This window comes from Artibeus jamaicensis, unplaced genomic scaffold (assembly GCF_021234435.1).
Source record: "Artibeus jamaicensis isolate MK-2021 breed Jamaican fruit bat unplaced genomic scaffold, CSHL_Jam_final contig_3182, whole genome shotgun sequence".
In the NCBI taxonomy this organism is placed as follows: Eukaryota; Metazoa; Chordata; class Mammalia; order Chiroptera; family Phyllostomidae; genus Artibeus; species Artibeus jamaicensis.
Genome location: NW_026521742.1, coordinates 232,447 through 254,411, shown reverse-complemented (window position 1 = coordinate 254,411; position 21,965 = coordinate 232,447). Strand labels below are relative to the sequence as shown.

Genomic DNA, 21,965 nt, shown 5'->3' with positions numbered 1-21,965 from the left:
CTAGAAGTTATAGCGGAAGCCAGCATTAGCTTAAAGCATTGGCTTTAAGCATTAGCTACCTGTGACTCTGGGCATGGTGCCTTCTCCTTAATAAATACCTGTTTTCTTGGCTTCAAACTCCTGTCCATTTCTTACTGGGCTTTGATGCTCACAGACAAACAAGCCCCTTCAGGTAACTTCAATAACTAGAGAGATGGGAGGGCTCAGGACCTAATGGTTGGTCTGTCTCCAGAAATGCGAGTCCTGTGCCTCCTCAGGTGTGGAAGGCCAGGGAAATAGGGGTGGAGCTGGGTGGGTCACTTCGACAGGGGTGCTGGGGAGGACGACTGAGGTCACTGAGTTTGTAAGAGAGGAAGGACAGCACTGGGGCATAGGCTGCCCCTCCTTAAGCCATAAGGGTAAAACCTGGGTTTCCTGTTTTTCTGGATTGCAGGAATTCGAAAAAGAAACCTCAAAATAGGGGCAATTGAATTCAATTAAGAATGACAGTGTGTCTCCGCAGGCTCCCTGCCAGCTCTCTCACTGGGCACGTAGACACACAGATGGCAGTGGGTCCTGCAAAAAGAAGCTCAAGCTGATGAGGAGGAAGCTCAAGCTGTTCAGTCCAGTCTGAACCTGGGTATCTGTCTGCAGCCTTGGACACTGTGTCCACAGGCACAGCTGGGTCAGCTCACAACTCTCCTGGGGCTCAAGGTTTTAGCTCTCTCAAACCATTTTTACACCCAGTCCCTCATCTGATCCTCACACTGTTGTGACAGAAAAGGAAAATGAGGCCTAGAGGGTTAGATCAGCATCTGGGAGGCCAGTAATGAGCCAGAGGCACAGCACTTCCTGTGCTGGACCAGTCGCCCTCCCAGCTGTAGGTGCCTCCTCACTTAGTGTTTTCTGCAATGTTAGTTGCATCAAAATTACGGGAGGGGACCTTGTTAAAATGCAGATTCCCAGCCCCACTTCCAGGGAATCTGATTTGGTAGGTCTGAGACGTAGCCCTTGAATTTGCATTCCTAGTAAACTCCTATGTAATTCTGAACCTGCAGGTCCTTGAACCACACTCTGAGTAGCACCACCTTGGCCCCCAGACGACTTCTCTCTATTCCTACCTGATCCAGTCCTTCTCAAAAATATCTATAACAGCAACAACAACAAGAATAAATCTATAAGCAAATTACCTTTTCATTCTATTACAGTTAGGATATTTCAGCTACCACAGGAACCTCAACCAAAAGTGGCTTAAATAATAAAAGAAATTGATTATCTTACATAAAAAGTCTGAGTAGATCCTTGTTTGGTTCATTAAGTAACTTAACAAGGAGTTACCTGGGCCAGCTTCCTTCCATTTATCCACTCTGCCAGACAGCCTCTCCTTCTCTAGGAATCCATATGAGAAAAACACAGAACTAAGGGGTATCAGGGGGACATTTATTCCAACACCGTAAAGCAAGGCTGTATACAGAAAATGAGAAGGGAGCCCAAAGGCTCAGGAGACAGGAAAATCCATGTGTAAATAGTTTTAGGTTGCTGAACATGTTGGAGTTTTCGTCTTCCATTTCTGCTGAGAATTGCCTTCAGGAATGTAGTTTCCCAGTTGGTTGTGTTTACATGGTGGGGAGAAATCCAAGGTCAGCAGCCTGGAATGAGGACTTGGTGAGTGAGTAGGAAGGCGCTGGAGCAGGCTTTCTGGGAAAGCAGGGCAGTTTGCTGGCAGCTGCTATGGCCACCCCCCAACCCCAGTGGAATGACTTCCAGGCCAGTTCACATGAGGCCTGCAGGGGACGGTCAGTGAGCCTTTGAGGGAGGGATTGTCCATGCAGACGTGGCAGCTGCTCTCAGAACACAGGCAGTTTAGCCCAGGGATTTACTTTTCTAAGAGTCAACTGAACAAATAGTTCTATAGGCATCAAGCCCTGAGATTCATAAACTGGATTCTATTTTCAATGCCTTTCCAAAGAAAAGACGTTTTGAATGCTGACAAATCTCCAAAGTACTGATTCAGCTACTGAGTATTCTCTCCTGATTCTAAATTATGTGACTTAAATACATAATTTAACAAAAATAAAGGAAATGAAAGCAGGAACAAAAGTATGCATCTTCTTTTCCATGTTACCTTCTTTACATTTTAATTCTTATTTAAGTATTTTAGACATAAAAACAATTGTAGACACACTGAGTTAAAACTAATTTACTCAGAAACTGGGGAGAATTCCAGTCAAGGTGGTCAAGTAGGTAAATGCTCTGCTCGCCTCCTCCCACAACCACATCGGATCACAATTAAACTGCAGAACAACCATCATTAAGACCCACCTGAAGACTAGCTGAACAAAAATCCTATAACTAAGGGTATACAGAGGAAGCCATGTGAAGACTGGTAGGAGGGACGGAGATGGTGAAGGAGCTGATCCCGCACCTACATGTGGTCATTAAAAATGGGAGGGACATGTCGGCCTTGGAGGCTCCTCCTGAGGAGTGAGGGGTCCTAGCTTCATACTGGGCTCCCCAGCCGAGGGTTCCAGTGCTGGGAACAGAAGCCTCCATAACTTCTAGCTGTGAAACCAACAGGGATTATTGCTGAGTGAGACAGAGACTTCTGGAGTCCCAGTTGTTCCTCTCAAAGGGCCCAAGCACAGATTTACTCAATGAGGGACTCATTCGATCTGAGCTCCAGCACTGAGGCAGCCCCTTGAAAAGCACCTGGGACATACAAGAAGGAATTAAATTGTCTGGCTTCAGGACAAGGACACAGGAACAGCAGTATCCCAGACAGAAGTGCTGGCAGTTGCCATTATTCCTTTGTTGAACCCTCCCCTCAGCCAGCCTGCAGGCACAGGCAGATGCCAAGTCTGAGTCTCCCATCAACCTGGCCAACACCATTTGCCCTGCCCTGGTGATTCCCTGAGACCCTGCTCCACCCAACTTGCAGGTCCACTCAGACTGCTTCCAGAGGCTATTCCATGCAAATGGTACTGTGATGTTTCCTAAAATTTCTCAAAGGTTCACAAGCCCCAAACAAGCAGTGTCTGGCCTCAGTATGCCTTGTACCTCTTGCTAAGAAGCCCTAAGCCCGGCACTAGTAGCTACCTGCCTCAGTTTACATCTTAGCCTCTCCCAGGCTCCTCCAAATGTCGCACAAGTGGAAACCATCTGCAGATAACTTTGTAGCTCATACCTGGTGGCCCCGGGACAGGCACAGACAGCAGCTGACCGTGGCTTGCACCACAGCCCATTCCAAAAGACTTCAGAACCAATGTACCTGGTGGCCACATGGCACCAGAGCACCATCCAAATACCTCCACAAACAACACACCCAAGAGGTGGACTTGGAAGGCACCAGAACCCTGCGAACTGGAATCCTGCTCCATGGGGTCAGCCCCGGCACAACAGCTCCTCCACTAGAGTCATGGCCAGTCCTTACAAGCAGTCAGACTGAGGATCAATCCCTCCCATTGACATTCCAACAACAATCAAAGCTCAACTACAATAAAAAGGCACACACCAGGTCACACCTGGAGCAGCTGGCTCAGGTGACCAGGAGATGTGCCAATGGACACCGACTATACTATCAAGACTGGTAGACAAAGTTAAGTATATGTAATACATAGAAATAAACACAGAGAATCAGCCAAAATGAGAAGAAAAAGAAACCTGCCCCAAATGGAAGAACAGAATGAAACTCCAGAAAATGAACTAAACAGAATGAAGACAAGCAATCTATCAGATGCTCTGGTCAATATACTGGTTATAAGGATGCTTAATGAATTTAGGGGAAGAGTAAATGAAGTCAGTGAGAACCTTAACAAAGAGATAGGAAACAGGGAGAGATACAAAACATAAAAAAGAACCAATCAGTCATGAAGAATACAGTAACTGAAATGAAGACGATATTAGAGGAAATAAACAGTTCATTAGATGAAGCAGAGGACTGAATCAGCAATTTGGAAGACAATATGGTGGAAAACACCCAAATGAACAGCAAAAAAGGAAAAAGAATTTTAAAAAATAAGGATAGTTTAAGGAGCCTCTGGGGCATCATCAAGTATAACAACATTCATATGATAGGGGTACCAGAAGAAGAAGAGAAAAAATAAGGAATTGAGAATCAGTTTGAAAAGATAATGATGAAAAAGTTTTCTTACTTGGTGAGGAAAATAGACATTCAATTCCAGGAAGTGCAGAGTCTCAAACAAGATGAACCCAAAGAGGCCAGCACCAAAACACACCATAATTGTAATACCAAAGTTTAAACACAAATAAAGAATTAAAAGTAGCAAGAGAAAAGCAGTTATTTATGTACAAGGGAGCTCCCATAAGACTGTCAGCTGACTTTGCAACAGAAACTTTACAGGTCAGCAGGGTCACTCTATTCAGCAAAACTCATATTCAGCAATATGGCACAAAATATTCAAAGTGATGAAAAGCAAGGACCTATAACCAAAATCACTCTATTCATCATTCTATTCAATCACTCTATTCATCACTCTATTTCATGTAGGATGAAAGGGCAGATAGCTTCCCAGGCCAAAGGAAAAAAAAAGCTAAAGGAGTTCATCACCATCAAACCAGTATTACAAGAAATGCTACAGGGAATTCTTTAAGAATAAGAAAAAATATCAAAGATATGAAAAATAAAATGACAATAACTACATATCTATCAATAATTACTTTAAATGTAAATGGACTAAATGCTCCAGTCAAAAGACATACAGTGGCTGAATGGAGAAGAAAACATGACCCGTACATGTGCTGTCTACAAGAGACCCATTTCAGGTCCAAAGACATACACAGACTGAAAGCTAAGGGATGGAAAAAAAATCTTTCATGCAAACAAAAATTTTTAAAAGCTAGGGTAGCAATACTTATATGAGACAAAATAGACTTTAAAACAAAGGCTATGACAAGAGACAAAGAAGTATCCAGCAATTCCACTTCTACATATTTCTTTGAAGAAAACCAAAACACTAATTAGAAAAGACATGTATCCTTTTGCTTCTCACAGCATTATTTAGTAACCAATATATGGAAGCAACCTGAGTGTTCATCGATAGATGAATGAATAAAGAAGATGTGGTACATGTATACAGTAGAGTATTAGTCATAAAAAAGAATGAAATCTTGCCATCTGCAACAACGTGGATGAATCTAGAGGGTACTGTGCTAAGTAAAATAAGTTTAATAAAGAAAGACAAATACTTTATGGAATCTAAAAAACAATAGAAATGAACAAAGAACACAGAAACAAACTCATAGATACAGAGAACATTTTGATGGTTGCCAGGTGGGAGGGGGTTGGGGAAGTAAAGGGAGAGAGGTTAAGATGCTCAAATTGCCAGTTACAAAAACAGTCATGGAGACACAAAGTACAGTGGAATATAGTCAATAATATTGTAATAACTGTGTATGGTGTCAGATCAGGGTGAGTACTTCATAAGTTATATACATTTATAACCATATAAATGTATAGCTGAAACTAATACAATAATGTATGTCAACTGTAATTGAAAAATAAAAAATCATTAAAAAATAATAAAACTCATGTATTCACCTCCCAGCCATGAAACACGATATTATACAAACACAATTGTATCTGCACATACCTTCCTAATCTCTTCTTCCTAAACACGGCATGTGACATTCCATGCATGATTCCATTGACTTGGGATATGTAGTGCAAAAAAAAGTGCAAAATCGTATATGTACAGTTTGAGGAGAGCTACAGAGGAGATGCCCACATAACCACCACTCAGTTAAGAAATAGAACATTGTCAGTGCCCACGCTCTCAAAGGGCTCGTCCCGATGCAGGCACTTCCATTCTCCCAGAGGCTGCCACTCTGCTCACTTTTTTGACAATCATTCCCTTGTTTTCCAAGCTTAACCACATGGGCATGCATCTCTCAGCAATGCCATTTAAAATTAGCCGGTTTTTGACTTTAAATGAATGGAATGTTATCCATGTCACTACTGACAAGTATTTAATTATTTCTCAGGGTTCTTCTGTGACAAATAGTGCTGCTATGAACTTTATTTTTATGTCTCATGCTGCTCTGAATATTTTATATCAGATTATGTCATTCCCCCATTTAAAACTTTTCAAGGGTATCCTTGTTTCAGGAAGGGGTGAGGGAAAGTTTGGTTCTGAGCAGGGTGAGAGGAGAATGTGCAGCAAGAGAAGACAGCCAAGCACATATACTCTGTGGATGAGTTTTGCTAGCACCAGAACTCTTCTGCCTCCCAAGTCTGAAACTCTACTGTGTCAGTCTTTTATCACTAAGCTCTATCCTTCCTTGTCTCTCCCTTATCCTGGTTTACCTGATTTTCTAATTCCTTACGGTCGATAGTTCCTCGCCTACCCACACTTTTCTCTCTGGTGTCTAATCTCTTGATTATGTTTTCTGCCCGATCCTCCCAAGACCGTATGTGTCCATGTAAACGTCTCTCTAGGAAACACCTATGGGATCACCCTCCAAACCAATAACCTTAGATCAATTCATCAGCTTCTGTGCTCTAGCTCTGGGTGAGTGCACCACCATGGGAAATGATCTTGCTATAGTGCACGATAAACTCTTGGCACCATGGGGCACCCATCCATGAGTTAGTTCTCTTTTCTTTCCTTTTTTAAAAATTTGAGATATAACTGACGTGTAATATTAGTTTCAAGTGTACAGCATAATGATTTGATACATATTATATTCTGAAAGGATTGCCACAATAAATCTAATCAGCACCCAAGTCAGCTGGCTTTTCTGTTTCCAACTTCTATTACCATTCTTTCCAAGATCCTTCCTTACTCCAGGAAACACCCCCTCCTTATGGCAAATGGCAATTTGGCTTTTTTATTGCATAGAGAAGTGGAAGCTATCAGGCATGAAGAATTATCTCAATGTCCTACCAGCTCACCTATGGGTTAACTGTATCTGCAAAATCTCTCTCTCCCTCCAGCTAGCAGGAAGTTTCTTTTCTCTGGGTTTGAGGCTAATTCCTCCAATGAGACTCTCGCTTTTCCAGGCTTGTATGTGGCTCCATCAGTTAACACTTCTTTCTCCTGAATTTTCCATCTCTCCCTTTATATTGTTTTCCTTGGGGCAGCCTATTGACCTGCCAGTTTCTCCGATCAGGACAAATTAAACTTCTTCCCCAGTCCTGCACCCTTCTCCATCTACCCCCATCCTTTCAACCACATGAAGACTTCGAAATTTAAAACTTCAGATCTTTATCTTACATAAAACTATTTGATATCTCTAACTGGGTGTCCCCAAGGCCACTTTAAACTTAACATGTCCAAACCCTAACTCAGCATGTCCCACCAATGTTTTCGTCCTCCGTTATTTCCGCTAATTCTCTCAGTTCCTTGTTCCTCACCCACAAGGTACAAAGGGAGAAATATCATGATTGAGAGGGTGGTGGAGGGTTGGCCTTCCCTCGCTCTCCCAGCCTCGAAGAGGCCAGTGTTTGCCGGCAGCTTCCCAAGGCCCACTCGCTGTCAGCCCAGCTCAGCTCTCTCCATAGCCTCTGATGCCCTGCCCCTACGCCATTCATTAGCCACTGCTATTCTTTAGTCTGGTCCTTCCTCCCCATAGCGGGTGGAGGGATTGAGCAAAATGGAAAAGGACACCTGGGGCTGTTATGGAGTGGAGGAAGGTGTAGGGGGGCTAAATGGTAATGGAAAAAATACAGTTTAAAAATCATAATAAACAGCTTTGTGAGCTCAGGTTTTTATTTACTACAATAAATATGTTTGACAGTAAATATTTTTTCAATATCATATTTATTAGCTAGTGGTATTCTACAATATGATGTGAATGTACCATAATGAGTTTAACCAATTCCCACCTTTTTAGGTTGTTTCTAATATTTCGTGTCTATAATCTACATTGTAGTAAACATCTTTGTAGAGAAACTTTTGCACACATTCACGATGGATTTCCTTAACCTTTCCAACTCATCAACAGTCATTCCATGTTTGGCCGACAGAGGGCGTTTTAGGCTTTCCGTCTCAGGGCAAGGCCATACAGCCATTCCTGCAGAATGTAACATCAAAAATAGTCGTTTTATGGTGAAACTGATTTAATTTTGGATCTTCAGTAATAATCGATAAAGCCCAAAGGGAGAATCAGTTGTTTATTAGATAGACACACACAATGCTCAATGAACTGCTTTGTTAGGACTTAAACCCAAAATGAATAAAAATGATCTCTTTTGCCCAATTCCGAATAACTAAGGGAGTGCCATGCTTTATGCAAAGACCGAAAGTCCCTGCAGAAGACTTGTGGAACAGTGACAAACAGGCAGGAAAGGGAACTCAATGCAAACACTCTGACCTTGCCAGAGAGAGAGAAGCCCAGAATCTCCCTAAGTAAGACAGATTGGGGGCAACACTGAATGGAGTCTTGCCTCAACCATTTCTCTTCTATCACTTACCAGCTAGGCTTCATAGGTTTGGTTAGAGCTTGAAATAATTGTCTTATGTGCCTTTTTATTGATTTTCACCAAGACCAAAAATTCCCAAGGGCAGTGATCTGCTACACTGTTGGCATACCCAACTTTAATTACAGCTTGCAGATTATTAAATTCAAGGGACATAGTTAAAAGTTGTCACTAGATGCTAATGACAATTTTCTATTCTAGTGTAAATCCAGATGATTACTGCGAGGCAGTGGTTAAGGGTGTCGGCTCTGGAACCAGGTTGCTTTTATTTGTATCCTGACTGGCATTCACTAGCTGCACTAGGCGTGTTACCTCCCTAAGCCGATGTTTTTAAAATGAAGGTAACAAGAGTGTCTACCTCAGGTGGTAATTATGAGAATTAAATAAGTTTAAACATGTAAAGAGGTTAACACAGGGCCTGGACCATGAGAAGCTCTTGATAAATGTTACTAGAATAATTACTTGACCAAGTGATTACTAAGATTTTTCCCCCTCATTTAAAAATTTTAATGATTACTCGACTGAGTGGTAATTAAGATTTTTTTCCCCTCATTTTTAAATCCCATGATTCCTCCTGGCTGATGCTCTCTCCAAGCTCCTCCACAGCCGCTGAGAGCACCAGCTCTTCCCTGGCCTTGCAGGCAGGTCCGCCTGCTGACAGTGGCCTTGGCCGCGCTGCTCCAGGGAGCTGCACCCTCACACCCGCCCCGGACCCTCACGCCATCACCCCTTTTAAGTTTTACTCCTGCCATCTTTCATTTGTTCGGCAGGAGTTCCGTGTGATTCCATCAAACCACATTTCTCCAATACGGTCCTCTGCAGCGAGGTGATCTAAAATATCATATGGAACAGAAATGCTTTTCTTCCCAGGGCTCAGAAGAAATGTGCTCAGATCAAAAGAAACGAAGCTCTGTGACAGGAGGGACGCTAGTAAAGACAGAGACAGCGGAGCGTGTGCTTCTTCAGGCCGTGCTCTGGGCACGTGCGCTGGGCAGCGGTCTCCTCTTCCCTGAGTCCACCACTTTGTGCAGCGGTTCCCTGGCTTTTCCTGTGCCGTACACTCCCATCCGTTCACAGTGGACAGGCCTGGGGAACAAGGCGTATGTTCCTTTGGGGCCAAGTATTGGAGTCCGGCTGCGGTAGTTTGAAAATGTCCTGCTCTCCCACTGAGAGAGGCTCTAGATGGGTATGTGACCTCCTCCCCACAGAGTTGGTGACACAAGACTAACGTAGGAAGTGAGCCAACAAAAAAAGCTAAGCTAAAGCTGATTTCATTGTTGTTTGGAGGTTGGATCGCAGCAGTTGAGTATTAAGAAATGAGACTTAAGACAGCTGAGCCCTTAATGAGGCTGGGATTTCCCAGGCAGAGGGGAGAGGCGTTGTGTTTATAGGCATCTGGAAGAAGCAGAAAGTGAAGAGTTTATGAAGAGAGAGGGAGGAAGTACACTGAACACAAGGGAATAGTGAGGCTCCACTGTGGGAACAGAACAGCTTTGGTGTAATGTGTTCGCATTAGAGCATCAAAGGCGGCTTTCGAACAAAAAAGTGACTGGACTTAGTGCTGCACAAAGAATTGATGTGGCAGCGGTATTCATTTTAAATGGAAGGGGAGGGGGTTAAGGGAGTGGAGTGGAAAGAATGCTGTTCGGGTCAGGCTTGGGCCTCGAGGTCAGGTCACCACTGCGGTACTAGCTGCGGGGACTTGTGTAAGGGACCTGACTTGTCTGAGCCTGTCTCCTCATCTGTAGAATGATGTGTCAGAGGTTTCTGGGAAGATTACCATCCACCAAATATTTTACGGGTTGTTAGAGACTGTGTTAGGCGCTTTGCTAGGTGTCAGAGCTACACAAATGGACCAGGAAAGACATAGTCTCTGTCTTCCAGGAAGTTACCACCTAGTGTGGAAGACAGACAATAGAACGTCAATAACGACATTGGAAACTGCAGAGTGTGATAAGTGACACGGTGAAGGGAGGGAGGCAGGATGGGCACCTAGTTTTTAGTTCAAGGGGTCAGGGAAAGTCTCCCAGAGGAAGTGGAGTTTAATGAGACCAGAGAATGGAGAAGGAGAGCAAAGGGAAGAATGTTCCAGGGGGAGGAATAATATGTGCAGAGGCAGGAAAAGTTTGGTGTGTGCCAGGAAATGCAAAGAACTCTAGAGCACAAGGAAGGAGGTGGAGGAGGTTGGCCTGCGATGGGAGGGGGGAGGGCAGGGGCTGGGTCACAGCAGGAGTCTGGATGCTATTCTACGTGAAATGGTACGTGGGAGGGTCGTGTCCAGATGTGCATTTTCATAAAATTCTTAATCCGCTGCGCACTAAACAGAATTCGAAGGGGCAAGAGTAGGGGTGAGGTACTGTTTAGGAGGCTGCTGCAATAGTCCAGGTGACAGATGGTGATGTCTTAGCGTGGGGTGGGGGCCGTGGAGCTGAAGGGAAGTGGATGGGTTCGAGAAATATTTTGAAGAAAGAATTCATCTGGCAGATGTATTCATTTTAAATTGAACCAAAGATCTTGTATGTGGGTGAGAAAAGGGAGGAAAAGGGTGAAATCAAGTGTGACTTTCAGGTTTCTGGCTTGAGCAACTGGGTAGAAAATATAATTACTGAGATGGGTAAGACTGGGAGGGGCACAGTTTTCAGGCCAGGGTGAGATAACATAAAACACCTTGTTCAGTGCCTGGCACACAGAAGACCCTCAACAAATGGCAATGACTATTAGTAGCTGGTTATTCCGTATTCTATAACAAAGGGTTCTAGAAAACAGCTAGGAACAGTAACTTCTCTGACCTTAACTATAGCATATGGAAGCACAAAATAGAAGAACAGGATTCTGAGACTAGTGGACGGTAGCTGGTCTCTCTGAAGTAAATTGCACAGAAGCTTCACTAAGAACGAATGGTGCATAGAGAGGAATACAGCCAACCGAATACAGCCCAGCCCGAGAAGAAATGGTTCGTCAGATCACCATCTGATAAGGCCTTACTGCTTCTCTGAAACCACGTGATGAAAGCATGTGAACTACCAGAATGCTTCACATTTAAAGCTTTTATTTTGAAAAATAAAATACAAAAGTCATTAAGTTGTAAATGTATATGGTAGTTCCTCAACTTCTCAGAAACAATGAATTATTTAAATAATTAAGATATTCTGTATTATCCATACCATCACATTCAAACAGGTACAGGTGTTCTATAAAACATCAGAACATGTACCCATGACATATTCCAAGATGAAACCGCCCAATTTTGCTTACAGAATCCCACTCCTAAACCTTCCTCTCGAAAACAAAGTTTGGAATCTGGTAAGAAAAGATAGGGACCAGAGCAGTTTTAACAGAAAGCACATGTCCCTCCAGGGCTCCTTATCCACTGGGTGGTGCATGCAATTAGAATCGAGGGCGCTGTGCTCCGGAACATCCCTCCGGAGGGCCCGGCTGGGACTGACATTCACCCGCTCAGCGGGAGGAGTCTGGCAAAGGAACAGGAGCCAGGGCCACGACACACACACTCCACAGATCTCAGCAGGTGACAGCCAGTCCTACAAAGTTCCCTTCTGTGGAATAGGCATCAGTCTTCCCTAGGGCAAACAAAAGGAATGCAGTTAGGGGCGCAGAGTCACAGCTCCTTCTTTGCCTGTCCCATGCGGCCTCCTTCCCATAAGTCAGGACAATGGGTGGGGGGACTGACGATTAGAGAACGGCTGCCTCAGGACCTCCACAGAGGCACACTCTCCCTCAGTCCGGGGTGCTCGGAGACGCCTGCCCGTGGCTTCAACAGGCAAAACGAGCACATGGCAGCCAACCAAGGGCTGCTCCTGCTCGCTCTAAATGATTGCAACTGTCTGAGCAATTGAAGCCAATGCAGGGGCACAGGTAGCAATGTCAAATGTCCGGGACTCCAACATGCTGACTCTTCTTTTGAGAAAGTGGACGCTAAGGTTCTGTGCAGGAAGTTTTAGATAACACAGTGACCATGTTCAAATGCCAAAGGGATCCAACACACAAGAAGACACACTGGTATCTCTGGAGCAACTTGAAGGCCGGGTGAACCTGACACTGGATTCTGTCTGGTAAAGCAAAGACTACACTTTCAGGGGCCATGTCAATAGCATGTTACTAGAGAAGGTTTGTCTGAACATCTCTTGTAAAATAGCTGGTCAATAAACAAAGCCGTGTGTGTGTGTGTGTGTGTGTGTGTGTGTGTGTGTGTGTTTTGGGGAGGGGATTACAAATTTTGGAAGTACTTTGGATAAACGGAGTTATCCAAGGCCCGATAGCTGTGAGCCCACAGGGTGTCGGTCTCACGTTTGGCGTTTGCTCGCTGGCAGTCCTAAGTGCTGAGACCCGTTCATGTTATTGGCTCACTGCTGTTGTGCTGTTGACACGGCACAGCAGTGTTCGTGTGCTTTTTCTACCTATAATCCACAAATGCACAGCATGTCATAAAAATCTCCTACTCAAATTATTCGATCTCAATTTTCTTATCAGTACAAGAGGAATACTACCAACTACTTGCCGGAGTGGCTTGAAACTTGAATGAACTCATTCCAATACATTTATATTCATAATATATTTACCATAGAAGTTGTTATATAAATCCTATTATACAGGGTCCAGCAGAAGTAAGGCCTGCTTGAGTGTGGTTGGTAGAGTAATAATATGGATATCATAATTTATAGTTTTAATTTGAACATTCCACCTAAAATATCATATGGTGGGCTTGAGTGTGATATTGTCATGTTACAGAATTAAATGCTTATGATTTTGTTATAAATGTGCTGGACCCCGTATATTGGATACTACATAATATGTATCATTTATGTACTATATATAAAATGCTTCATATTTTATGCACAGTATGAGGTATGAAGTATCCATTCAATACATGGTTATTATATTAAAAAACAGCAAGCAAAAATCAAATTTTAAAAAACTTTTCAAGTTCCAAATGATCTAAAGCATCACCACATCATTCAGAGCAAAACAGAATCTTCAGAAAGTGGGAGAGAGGGATGGGAGCTCTGAGCAGCTATCTCAGGACGTCTGAGTTCAGAAACCAGCTTTGCCACTAAATAGCTGGTGTCCCTGGACTGCAGCTGATGATTACTCAGACGTAAAGGGGTTTAAAAGGCATGGCCAAGCCCACACTGCGGTCCTCAGCTACAAGGAGACAACGTAGGTGGCAAACATAAGGCATCTTAGTACATTAAAATCAGCAATGGCGGGCTCCAAAAACAAACCAACTAACCCCCAAAATACCAGCACAAAGTTACTCGCAGGGCCAGGACACACAGAGAGCAGCAAAGGTGGCAGTGGAAGCACTGGCGTTCTTCAGCCCTGGGCTCTCCTCCCAGCGATGGGACCTGGACAGATAATCTGCTCTCTCTAGGATCAGTTGCCTTATCAGCAAACAGATGGCTGAGGCTGAGGTTCTCCAGGTTTCTTTCAGCTAAAATATTTTGTCGTTTATCATATCAAAAATAATACCTAGCATGCTTACTATGTGCCCCGCTTTTTGCAGACACTATTATGGCTAATTCTTAACCATTCTATTATTAATATTGTCCTCATTTTACAGATGAGGAACTAAGAAATGGAGAAGTTCAGTTATTTGCTCAGTGGCACACAGAGCTGAGAGTCCGGCCCAGGTAGACTGACCTCAGAGCTGTGCTCTCCACCCTGGCCACGCCGCCCTCCTCAAGCATAAGTAGGGAACCCCAAAGACCCAGCAATGCCCCCCAACCCTCACCTCATATGTGGAGGAGGTTCCTGGCTCTGCTACTCCACTTGCTCAGTCTGTCAAAGAAAGCAAAAAATGTTTTAAAGTCCTCAAAGCTGGTCAGCATGGGAAGGGACTGCTACAGTCAAAATAGGTGTAAGCTTGCAGGCTCTGATTAGACTTTCTAATGAATTTAGCCCGCTACTGTCATGTAATAAATAATTTGGCCTTTGTCCCCGGTTGGCAGTCAGGAGACTAAGTCCTTGGAATTTTCCTTGCATTGGGAGTGTCTTTGTTATTGATGAGCCCCTTGGATCACACCGGAGTTTTCTCGAAGGGGTGAGATGACTCAGGATGGGGGATGTTCAGCAGAAAGACCAACCCTAGTTAGAGGGCTGGGGCTTTCGGCCAGGCTAACTTCTGGACAGGGGAAGTTGACCACGATTAGGCTCAGTCACATGGCTACCAATTCAATGAATGTTGCCTGTGTAATTAGAGCCCAAGAAAAACTCGGGATGCAGAAGTTCAGTGGAGCTTCCTGGTTGGCGAACGCTTGGATGTGTGGGAGGGAGAAGCACCCTGGTTCTGTGGGGAATGGGCATAGAAACTGTGTTTGAGACGTTCACAGACACTGTCTTATTTGCCTCTTCATTTGGCTGCTCTTGATTTGTACCCTTTATAAATACAAAACTGTAATTGCAAGTATAGCGCTTCCCAAGTTCTGTGAGCCATTCTAGCTAAATATCAAACCTGAGGGTTCTGTGGGCTTCAATTTTCTTATTTTAGCAGTTAAGCCCTGACTGGTGTGGTTCAGTGGGTTGGGCTTTGTCTCCCAAAAGGTCGCCGGTTTGAGTCTTGGTCAGGGCACATGCCTGGGTTGCTGGTTCGGTCCCCCAGTCAGGAAGTACTGAGTCAAGGGGTAACTGATTCATGTTTCTCTCTCACTTGATGTTTCTCTCCCTCTCTTTCACCCTCCCTTTCCCTCTCTCTCTAAAAAAGAAATTGAAGAAAAAAGAAAGAAAAAATTAAATCAAAGTCTTTTATAGACCGTTTTCTAAGTGTGTGCGTGTGATGCACTAAATGAAACTACCAGAATAAGGGGCTTGGAGTGCCTGATACTACTTTCGCCCAATTAAAAAAATCTTTTTCTTATTCATTTGTAGAAATTATCTACATTCCACAAATAAGTCACTCGTTTCAAATATTTTCTCCCACTTAGGGCATACTTCAATTACTCTCTTTATGATATTTTCTAACAAGTAAACATTTTCAGTTTTAATATAGTCCAACTTACTGTAGTCACTTTAAAATAAAGGATTAGTATTTTTAATGACTTTGAGAAATCCTTCCCTCTTGCCCTGACCATTATAGCTCAATTGGTTGAACACGGTCCTGCAAACCAAAAGGTCACAGGTTTGATTCCTGGTCAGGGCACATGCCTGGGTTGCTAGACCAGTCCTTGGTTGGGGGTGGGCAAGAGGCAACCCATGGATGTTTATAAATAAATAAAATCTTTTTTTAAAAAAGAAATTCTTCCCTCTTTACAGTCATAAAGATATTCTCCTCCTGTCTCCTAAAAAATTATTATTTTTCCTTTCATATTTAGGTCTATAATCCACCTGGAAATGATTTTCATGTATGTTGTGAATACCCTTTAGTTTTAGTCTTGAATACCCTTTCTTGACTCTTTTAGATTTAGTATGCAAAACAGCCTTGTGATTTAACAACATTCCCTCAAGATGCTGCCTCTTGGATTATTCTCCGGCTCCAAGAGCCTTGGCCTGTGAGGGAGCGACAGCCTGGTCGTGAGTCCATCCAGGTTTTTGAGAATTCGTGCCCAGCCAGGCTCAGGGCCCTGCACCGCCTTCTGTGCAAAAGTCAGTCACAATCTTCTGGATAGATCTGGACATGCTTGAGAAGATTTAAAATTTTTTTAAATTTAATTACAGTTGATGTACCATATTAGTTTCAAGTCTATAATACAGTGATCAGACATTGATATAATTTACATAACTTACAAAGTGATCAACCCAATAAGTCTAAGTACCCATATAATAACACATATAGTTATTAAAATATTATTGACTATATTTCCTATGCTGTGCTTTATATCCCTATTTTTATAATGTGCAATTTGTACATCGTAATCCCTTCCCTTTTTCACCTCTCCCCCACCCCCAATTGCCCTCCTATCAGGCAACCATCAAAATATTCTCTGTATCTGTGAATTTCTGTTTTGTTTGTTCATTTATTTTGTATTTTAGATTCCACATATAAGTAAAATCATATGACATTGGTCTTTGTCTGACTTACTTCACTTAGCATCATACCCTCTAGGTCCACCCATGTTGTTGCAAATGGCAAGATTTCATTCTTTTTTAGGGTTGCATAATATTCCATTGTGTATAGTACTATTCTTCTTTATCCATTTGTCTATCAATGGACACTTAGGTTGTTTCATATCTTGGCCACTGTAAATAGTGCTGCAATGAATATAGGGATGCATATGTGTTTTTGAATTAGTGTTCAGATTTCTTTAGATAAGTACCCGAAAGAGGAATTGCTGGGTGATATGGGAGTTCTATTTTTAATTTTTGAGGAACCTCCATACTGTTTTCCATAGTGGCTGAACCAATTTTCAATCCCACCAAAAATGAAGGAAGAGGGTTCCTTTTTCTCCACATCCTCACCAACACTTATTGTTTGTTGATTTATTGATGACAGCCATGTTGACAGGTATGAGGTGATATCTTATTATGGTTTTAACTTGTGTTTTTTCTAATGATTAATGATATTAACCATCTTTTCATATGTCTATTGGTCATATGTCTATGTATCCCCTTTGGAAAAATATCTATGCAGGTCCTCTGCTTATTAAAAAAAATAAGATTTTATTTATTTATTTTCAGAGAGAGGAGAAGTGAGGGAGAAAAAAAGGGAGAGAAACATTAATTGGTTGCCCCTCCCACACCCCACACTGGGGACCTGGCCCGCAACCCCGAGCATGTACACTGACTGGGAATCAAACCGGGAACCCTTTGGTTCACAGGCCACTGGCACTCAATTCACTGAGCCACACCAGCCAGGGCCCATTTTTTAAAAATAGAAATGTTTGGTTTTTGTGATGTTAAGTTGTATGATTTTCTTACATATTTTGGACATTAGCTCCTTACTGGATATATCATCGGCAAGTATCTTTCTTGAGATTTTTTTTTTTGTCCCTCTGACTCCTAAGGACTTACTCTAATTTCTCACCCATTACAAAAACTCAGTAAACATTTGTTGAAACTTTTAAATAAATGAATGGATGGATTAAAGTTAAATAGATATTAGTAAGAATATGCCTTGGAAGTAGTTTGAAATTCTTAAGTAATATGTAGTGATGGCTGACTGTTATCAGGCGAGGGTTGGAGAAGCCAGAGCCGTCAACTCTGAGCAGAGCCTCCCTTGCGGAGCCCGGCCCTTACGGAGGCTTGCTGCAGACAGCACGACTCCACAGAGCCTGTGGGGTGGCACGTGCGCCTCACCAACCCTTATCTGGACATTTATGGACATGCAGTTCAGTGCTGAGTCTTCATTTCCTATTAATAAGCTAACCACTGACAGCAGCAGCCTGGAGGCAACATGTATATCGCTGTGCTAGAAGGGGAAGTGTTCTGCTGGGCTCAAGAAATAGCTGTCATTTCCCCACCGCTATAGAGGAACGGCAGATGAGGCTCAGATGCAGGACGCTCTGGGCACATCGGCCATGACACTACCTGTTTCTCTCCAGCTCAGTAAACAGTACTGGAATCTGAGTGAGTGAGAGTCTGACACTGCAAGGATAACTCTTGATTTTTTCTAATTAATTTTTTAAAAAGTAAAAGTTATAAGCTTCAAACTCTCACCCTCATTTCCCAACTTGGGGGACTTTACCATAGAGGGTCAACAGCTGTGCATATGATGTATTCACAAGTACTGTGGGCTCCACATGAGAACAGTTAAAAGGCCATCAGTATGTGTGTCACAGAAACAAAGGGCAGCTGTGCATTTTATTTCGAGGCAGATGTGAGAAGCCTGCAGCTGATACACAAGGCAGGCTCCCCTTACACGGAATACTGTGTGCTTTGGAAGACCTCAAGCACCTGGATCTCAGTCACTAATAAAGTATTCCCCTAGTTTTGAAAGATACTGAGGTCTCTGAAATTAAGACTATGTTAAATTATAGTTGTTTTTTAAAAGTTTCCTACATCCAAGATTGCTCTATCCAGCAAAGCTTTCATTTATAATAGAAGGGAAGATAAAGTGCTTCTCACAGAAGGTCAAATTCAAGGAGTTCATCATCACCAAGCCCTTATTATATGAAATGTTAGAAGGACTTATCTAAGAAAAAGAAGATAAAAAAGATGAACAGTGAAAGGACAGCAAACTCACAGTTATTAGCAACCACACCTAAAACAAAAGCAAACTAAGAGGACAGCTAGATCAGGAGCAGAACTATGGAAATGAAGATCTCATGGAGGGTTAGCAACAGGGGAGTGGGAGAAAGAGAAGGGGGGAGAAGGTACAGAGAATAAGTAGCATAGACGGTAGGTAGAAAATAGACAGTGGGGAGGGCAAGAATAGTATGGGAAATAAAGAATCTAAAGAACTTGTGACACATGAACATAAACTAAAGGGGGAAATGGTGGGGGAGGGGGTGTGCAGGGTGGAGGGGAATGAAAGGGGGAAATGGGACAACTGTAATGGCATAATCAATAAGATATATTTAAAAGAAAAAATTACTGTATTTTTAATTTATTAAATTTATTGGGGTAATGTTAGTTAATAAAAATATATAGGTTTCAGGCATACAATTCTATTAATACATATCTGTATATTGTATTGTGTTTTTACCACCCCAAGTCAAGTCTCCTTCCATCACTATCCCCCCTTCATCCTCTTCTTCCTCCTCTCACCCCCCTTTAAATTATTGTTAAAACCAACAATTACCAGAGGCCAATCTTTCCACTGCCAGCACACATCATTAACTCTAAAAAGACCACTTCACTGCCACAGTCTGTCTATCACACATCAAGAGGAGAAAGCAGACACAGTACCTGAGGTTTTTCTTTGAGAAAGTCAGGCAGCTGAAATTCGCCTTTGTAGACCTGGAAAAACAAAGCCAAGTATGAGTTTAAACAAACACCTTCTGGCATCATCACTTCAGAATGCCTGCAATACGTGCCAGTGGACAGGCTCACTGCTTCGTTCTTGGTGAGTTTAGAATGAAAGGGAAGCTGTCAGTTCAAGGGCGGCCAGAGCTGAAAGGCTGAGTGAAATCCCCATTTATGAAGAAGAAAAACCAACACCCCAACATTCCAAGTTCCAATCATTTTAGCTGAGAGAGAAAGCAATCCCTAGGCCATCTCTCAAGTAGCCGACACAGAACTCCCACAATTTAGGAACAGGTACCTCTTGGTTTCCCTTTGAAATCTCCAACCTTAAAACCCTGGATTTAACCCAACTTTTCTTAATGTACTCAAGATGCCCTACTAATGTGAATATTAGATGATTTAAAAAATTTTTTTATTTATTGCCTTGGCCGATGTGGCTCAGATTTTATTTATTTATTTTTAAAGACAGAGGAAGAAATGGAGAAATGGAGGGAGAGAAACATGGACATGCAAGAGAGACACTGATTGGTTGCCTCTTGTACACCCCCAACTGGGGACCTGGCCAGCAACCCAGGAGTCTGCCCTGACCAGGAACTGAACTGGCGACCTTTGGGTCTGCAGGACAATACCCAACCCACTGAGTCACACCAGTCAGAGCGAATATTAGATAATTCTTAAAATGATACCTTTAACCTCATAAAACCTTATAGTTAAAAATCTACTCTATATATAAAATTATGTTTCTAATGCTAGCAATTAGAAAATAATTTTTAAAATACCACTTACAATAACATCAACCTCTCCCCACCAAATACCTGAGAATAAATCTAATAAAAAATTTGTAAGACAAAAAACTAGAAAACATTATTGAAAGAAATTAAAAGCCAAATAAATAGAGAGACAAACTACTTTCAGGTATTGGACGATTAAATATAGTAAAGATATCCACTCTCCTCAAAAGATTTGCGATAAAAAGTCTAGCATGCTTTTTTTTGAAAAAGGAAGAGGTAATTTGAAGCAGATTGCAAAAGTTATATGGAAATTCTTAAGACCAAATATAATCAAGGTAATCTTAAAAAGAACAAAGAGGGAGGGGGCTTATTCTATCAGACATGAAGACATTATTATACAGCTATAAATTATATTATATATTATATAGTTTATATATTTCTATATATAAACTTCCCTCTCATATATATATATATTTTTAAACATATATATATTTAAGACAGTAAAGTTTTGGCACAAGGATATACAAATATGTTAATGAAACAGAATAAAGTGTCCAGAAACAGCCCCCCATACACAGATGCTTGGTTTCAGGGAGCCATGATAGTGTTGAGAGGTGTAATGACAATGAATAAATAAGTATTAATAAGTGGGGTTTATGTATATAGGATACAGCAATGAAAAATGAACTACTAATCTACCAGTAACATGTATGAATCCCAATACATAATGATGAGAGGAAAAATGCCAGACCTCCTGCCAAAATAACACACTACGGGCATCAATTTAAAACTTTTAAAGATCATAAACAGGCAAAATAATTCTGGTAGAAATCAAGATACTGTTTACTCTGGGGAGGAGGGAAGTAGTAGTGACGGGGAGGGGGCACGAGGGACGTTTCAAGGGAGCTGACGGTTTTGTTGTGCTATAGGTAGAGACTGTGAAGATGCCTTCGTTTTATGATCACTGATTGAGCTATGATTTGTGTACTTTGCTGTATGTGTGTTATGTACTTTAATAACAAAACTGAATAAACAAATTAAGCCAGTTGTTTAACACTAGAAATGTACCACACACACATTTTGTTAAGTACAAAGATTTTGTTTCAACACTGTAATGGCTTGGGAACTGCTCATGGTAATCAAAAGTGGAGAAACTATAGTAAGAAACTACTGACTGTTATTGGCAAAAGAGTCACTGGGTAGTCCCTCGGAGGACAGAGAAATCTGGTGAACCCTAAAGCCCACCAACATATAGGATTTTTCCTTGGTTGTAAGACAACTGATCTGCTTCTGAAAGTAGCAGCATTCCTTCTGAGATTCAGAGAATGAACGTATTTTTTCCCCTATCTCTTTCTCTGAAATTTCTGAAACCTGGTCTCTTCTTTGGGGACTCTGCTACAGTCCTGGGACTGTAAAGAGAGATTGTGGTGTTAAGTTGTATGATTGCAACTTAAACTGCAAGAAAGATATCAGACTTATGAATGAGGCATTTCTTCTTCAGGCTGAGGTAGATGCAAGATAACACTGCAGCTGCTGGAAGTGTCTCAAAAGCTACCGCCATCTCTTTCATACCCTCAAATTGTCCCAGGTCACTGGGGGACCGGCTTAGCTGCTCCTTAAAGAATCTGCAGGTAGGAACACTGTTTGCTCTTCCTCAACACGACAGCCCAGAGGATGTTCCAGCTTTCTCTGTAGGAAGTGCTGAAACCTCTGGAGCTGTGTGTTATATTAACACTTGCTCCCTTTGCACTTCTCTACTATCTGTGGGGCAAGCAGATACTATAACTCAACACAGGGACTCAAGCCACTAAGGTTTTTTGGTTTTGTTTTTGTGTTTTACCAGATTCTCAAGTGTCTTTCCTTTGTCCTTAAGTCCCAAACCCATCCTCCAAGCCTCTGGGGCATAAGCTGCCCAGGCCTAGGTTTTGTGCTCTGGCTCCTTTACTGATCAGTACAAGTTCATT

At 42.3% G+C, this 21,965-nt stretch overlaps 1 protein-coding gene across 4 annotated transcripts in view; it reads right to left on the bottom strand.

Annotated features, from left to right (window-relative positions):
* Positions 1-1,412: 1,412 nt before the first annotated feature.
* The window catches only part of TPST1 (tyrosylprotein sulfotransferase 1), a 128,400-nt gene continuing 107,847 nt past the window's right edge, over positions 1,413-21,965 (bottom strand). For 2 of the 4 annotated variants that reach the window (XM_037135564.2, XM_037135563.2), the window contains exons 4-6: positions 19,214-19,264; positions 14,166-14,212; positions 11,449-11,994 (exon numbers count right to left, since the gene is read on the bottom strand). In XM_037135564.2, the coding sequence (XP_036991459.1) occupies positions 14,195-14,212; positions 19,214-19,264 (69 nt within the window). In that variant the 3' untranslated portion in view covers positions 11,449-11,994; positions 14,166-14,194. Of the gene's footprint in view, positions 1,629-11,448; positions 11,995-14,165; positions 14,213-19,213; positions 19,265-21,965 lie in introns of those variants that run through there. The other 2 variants (XM_037135568.2, XM_037135567.2) reach the window with 2 other exon arrangements.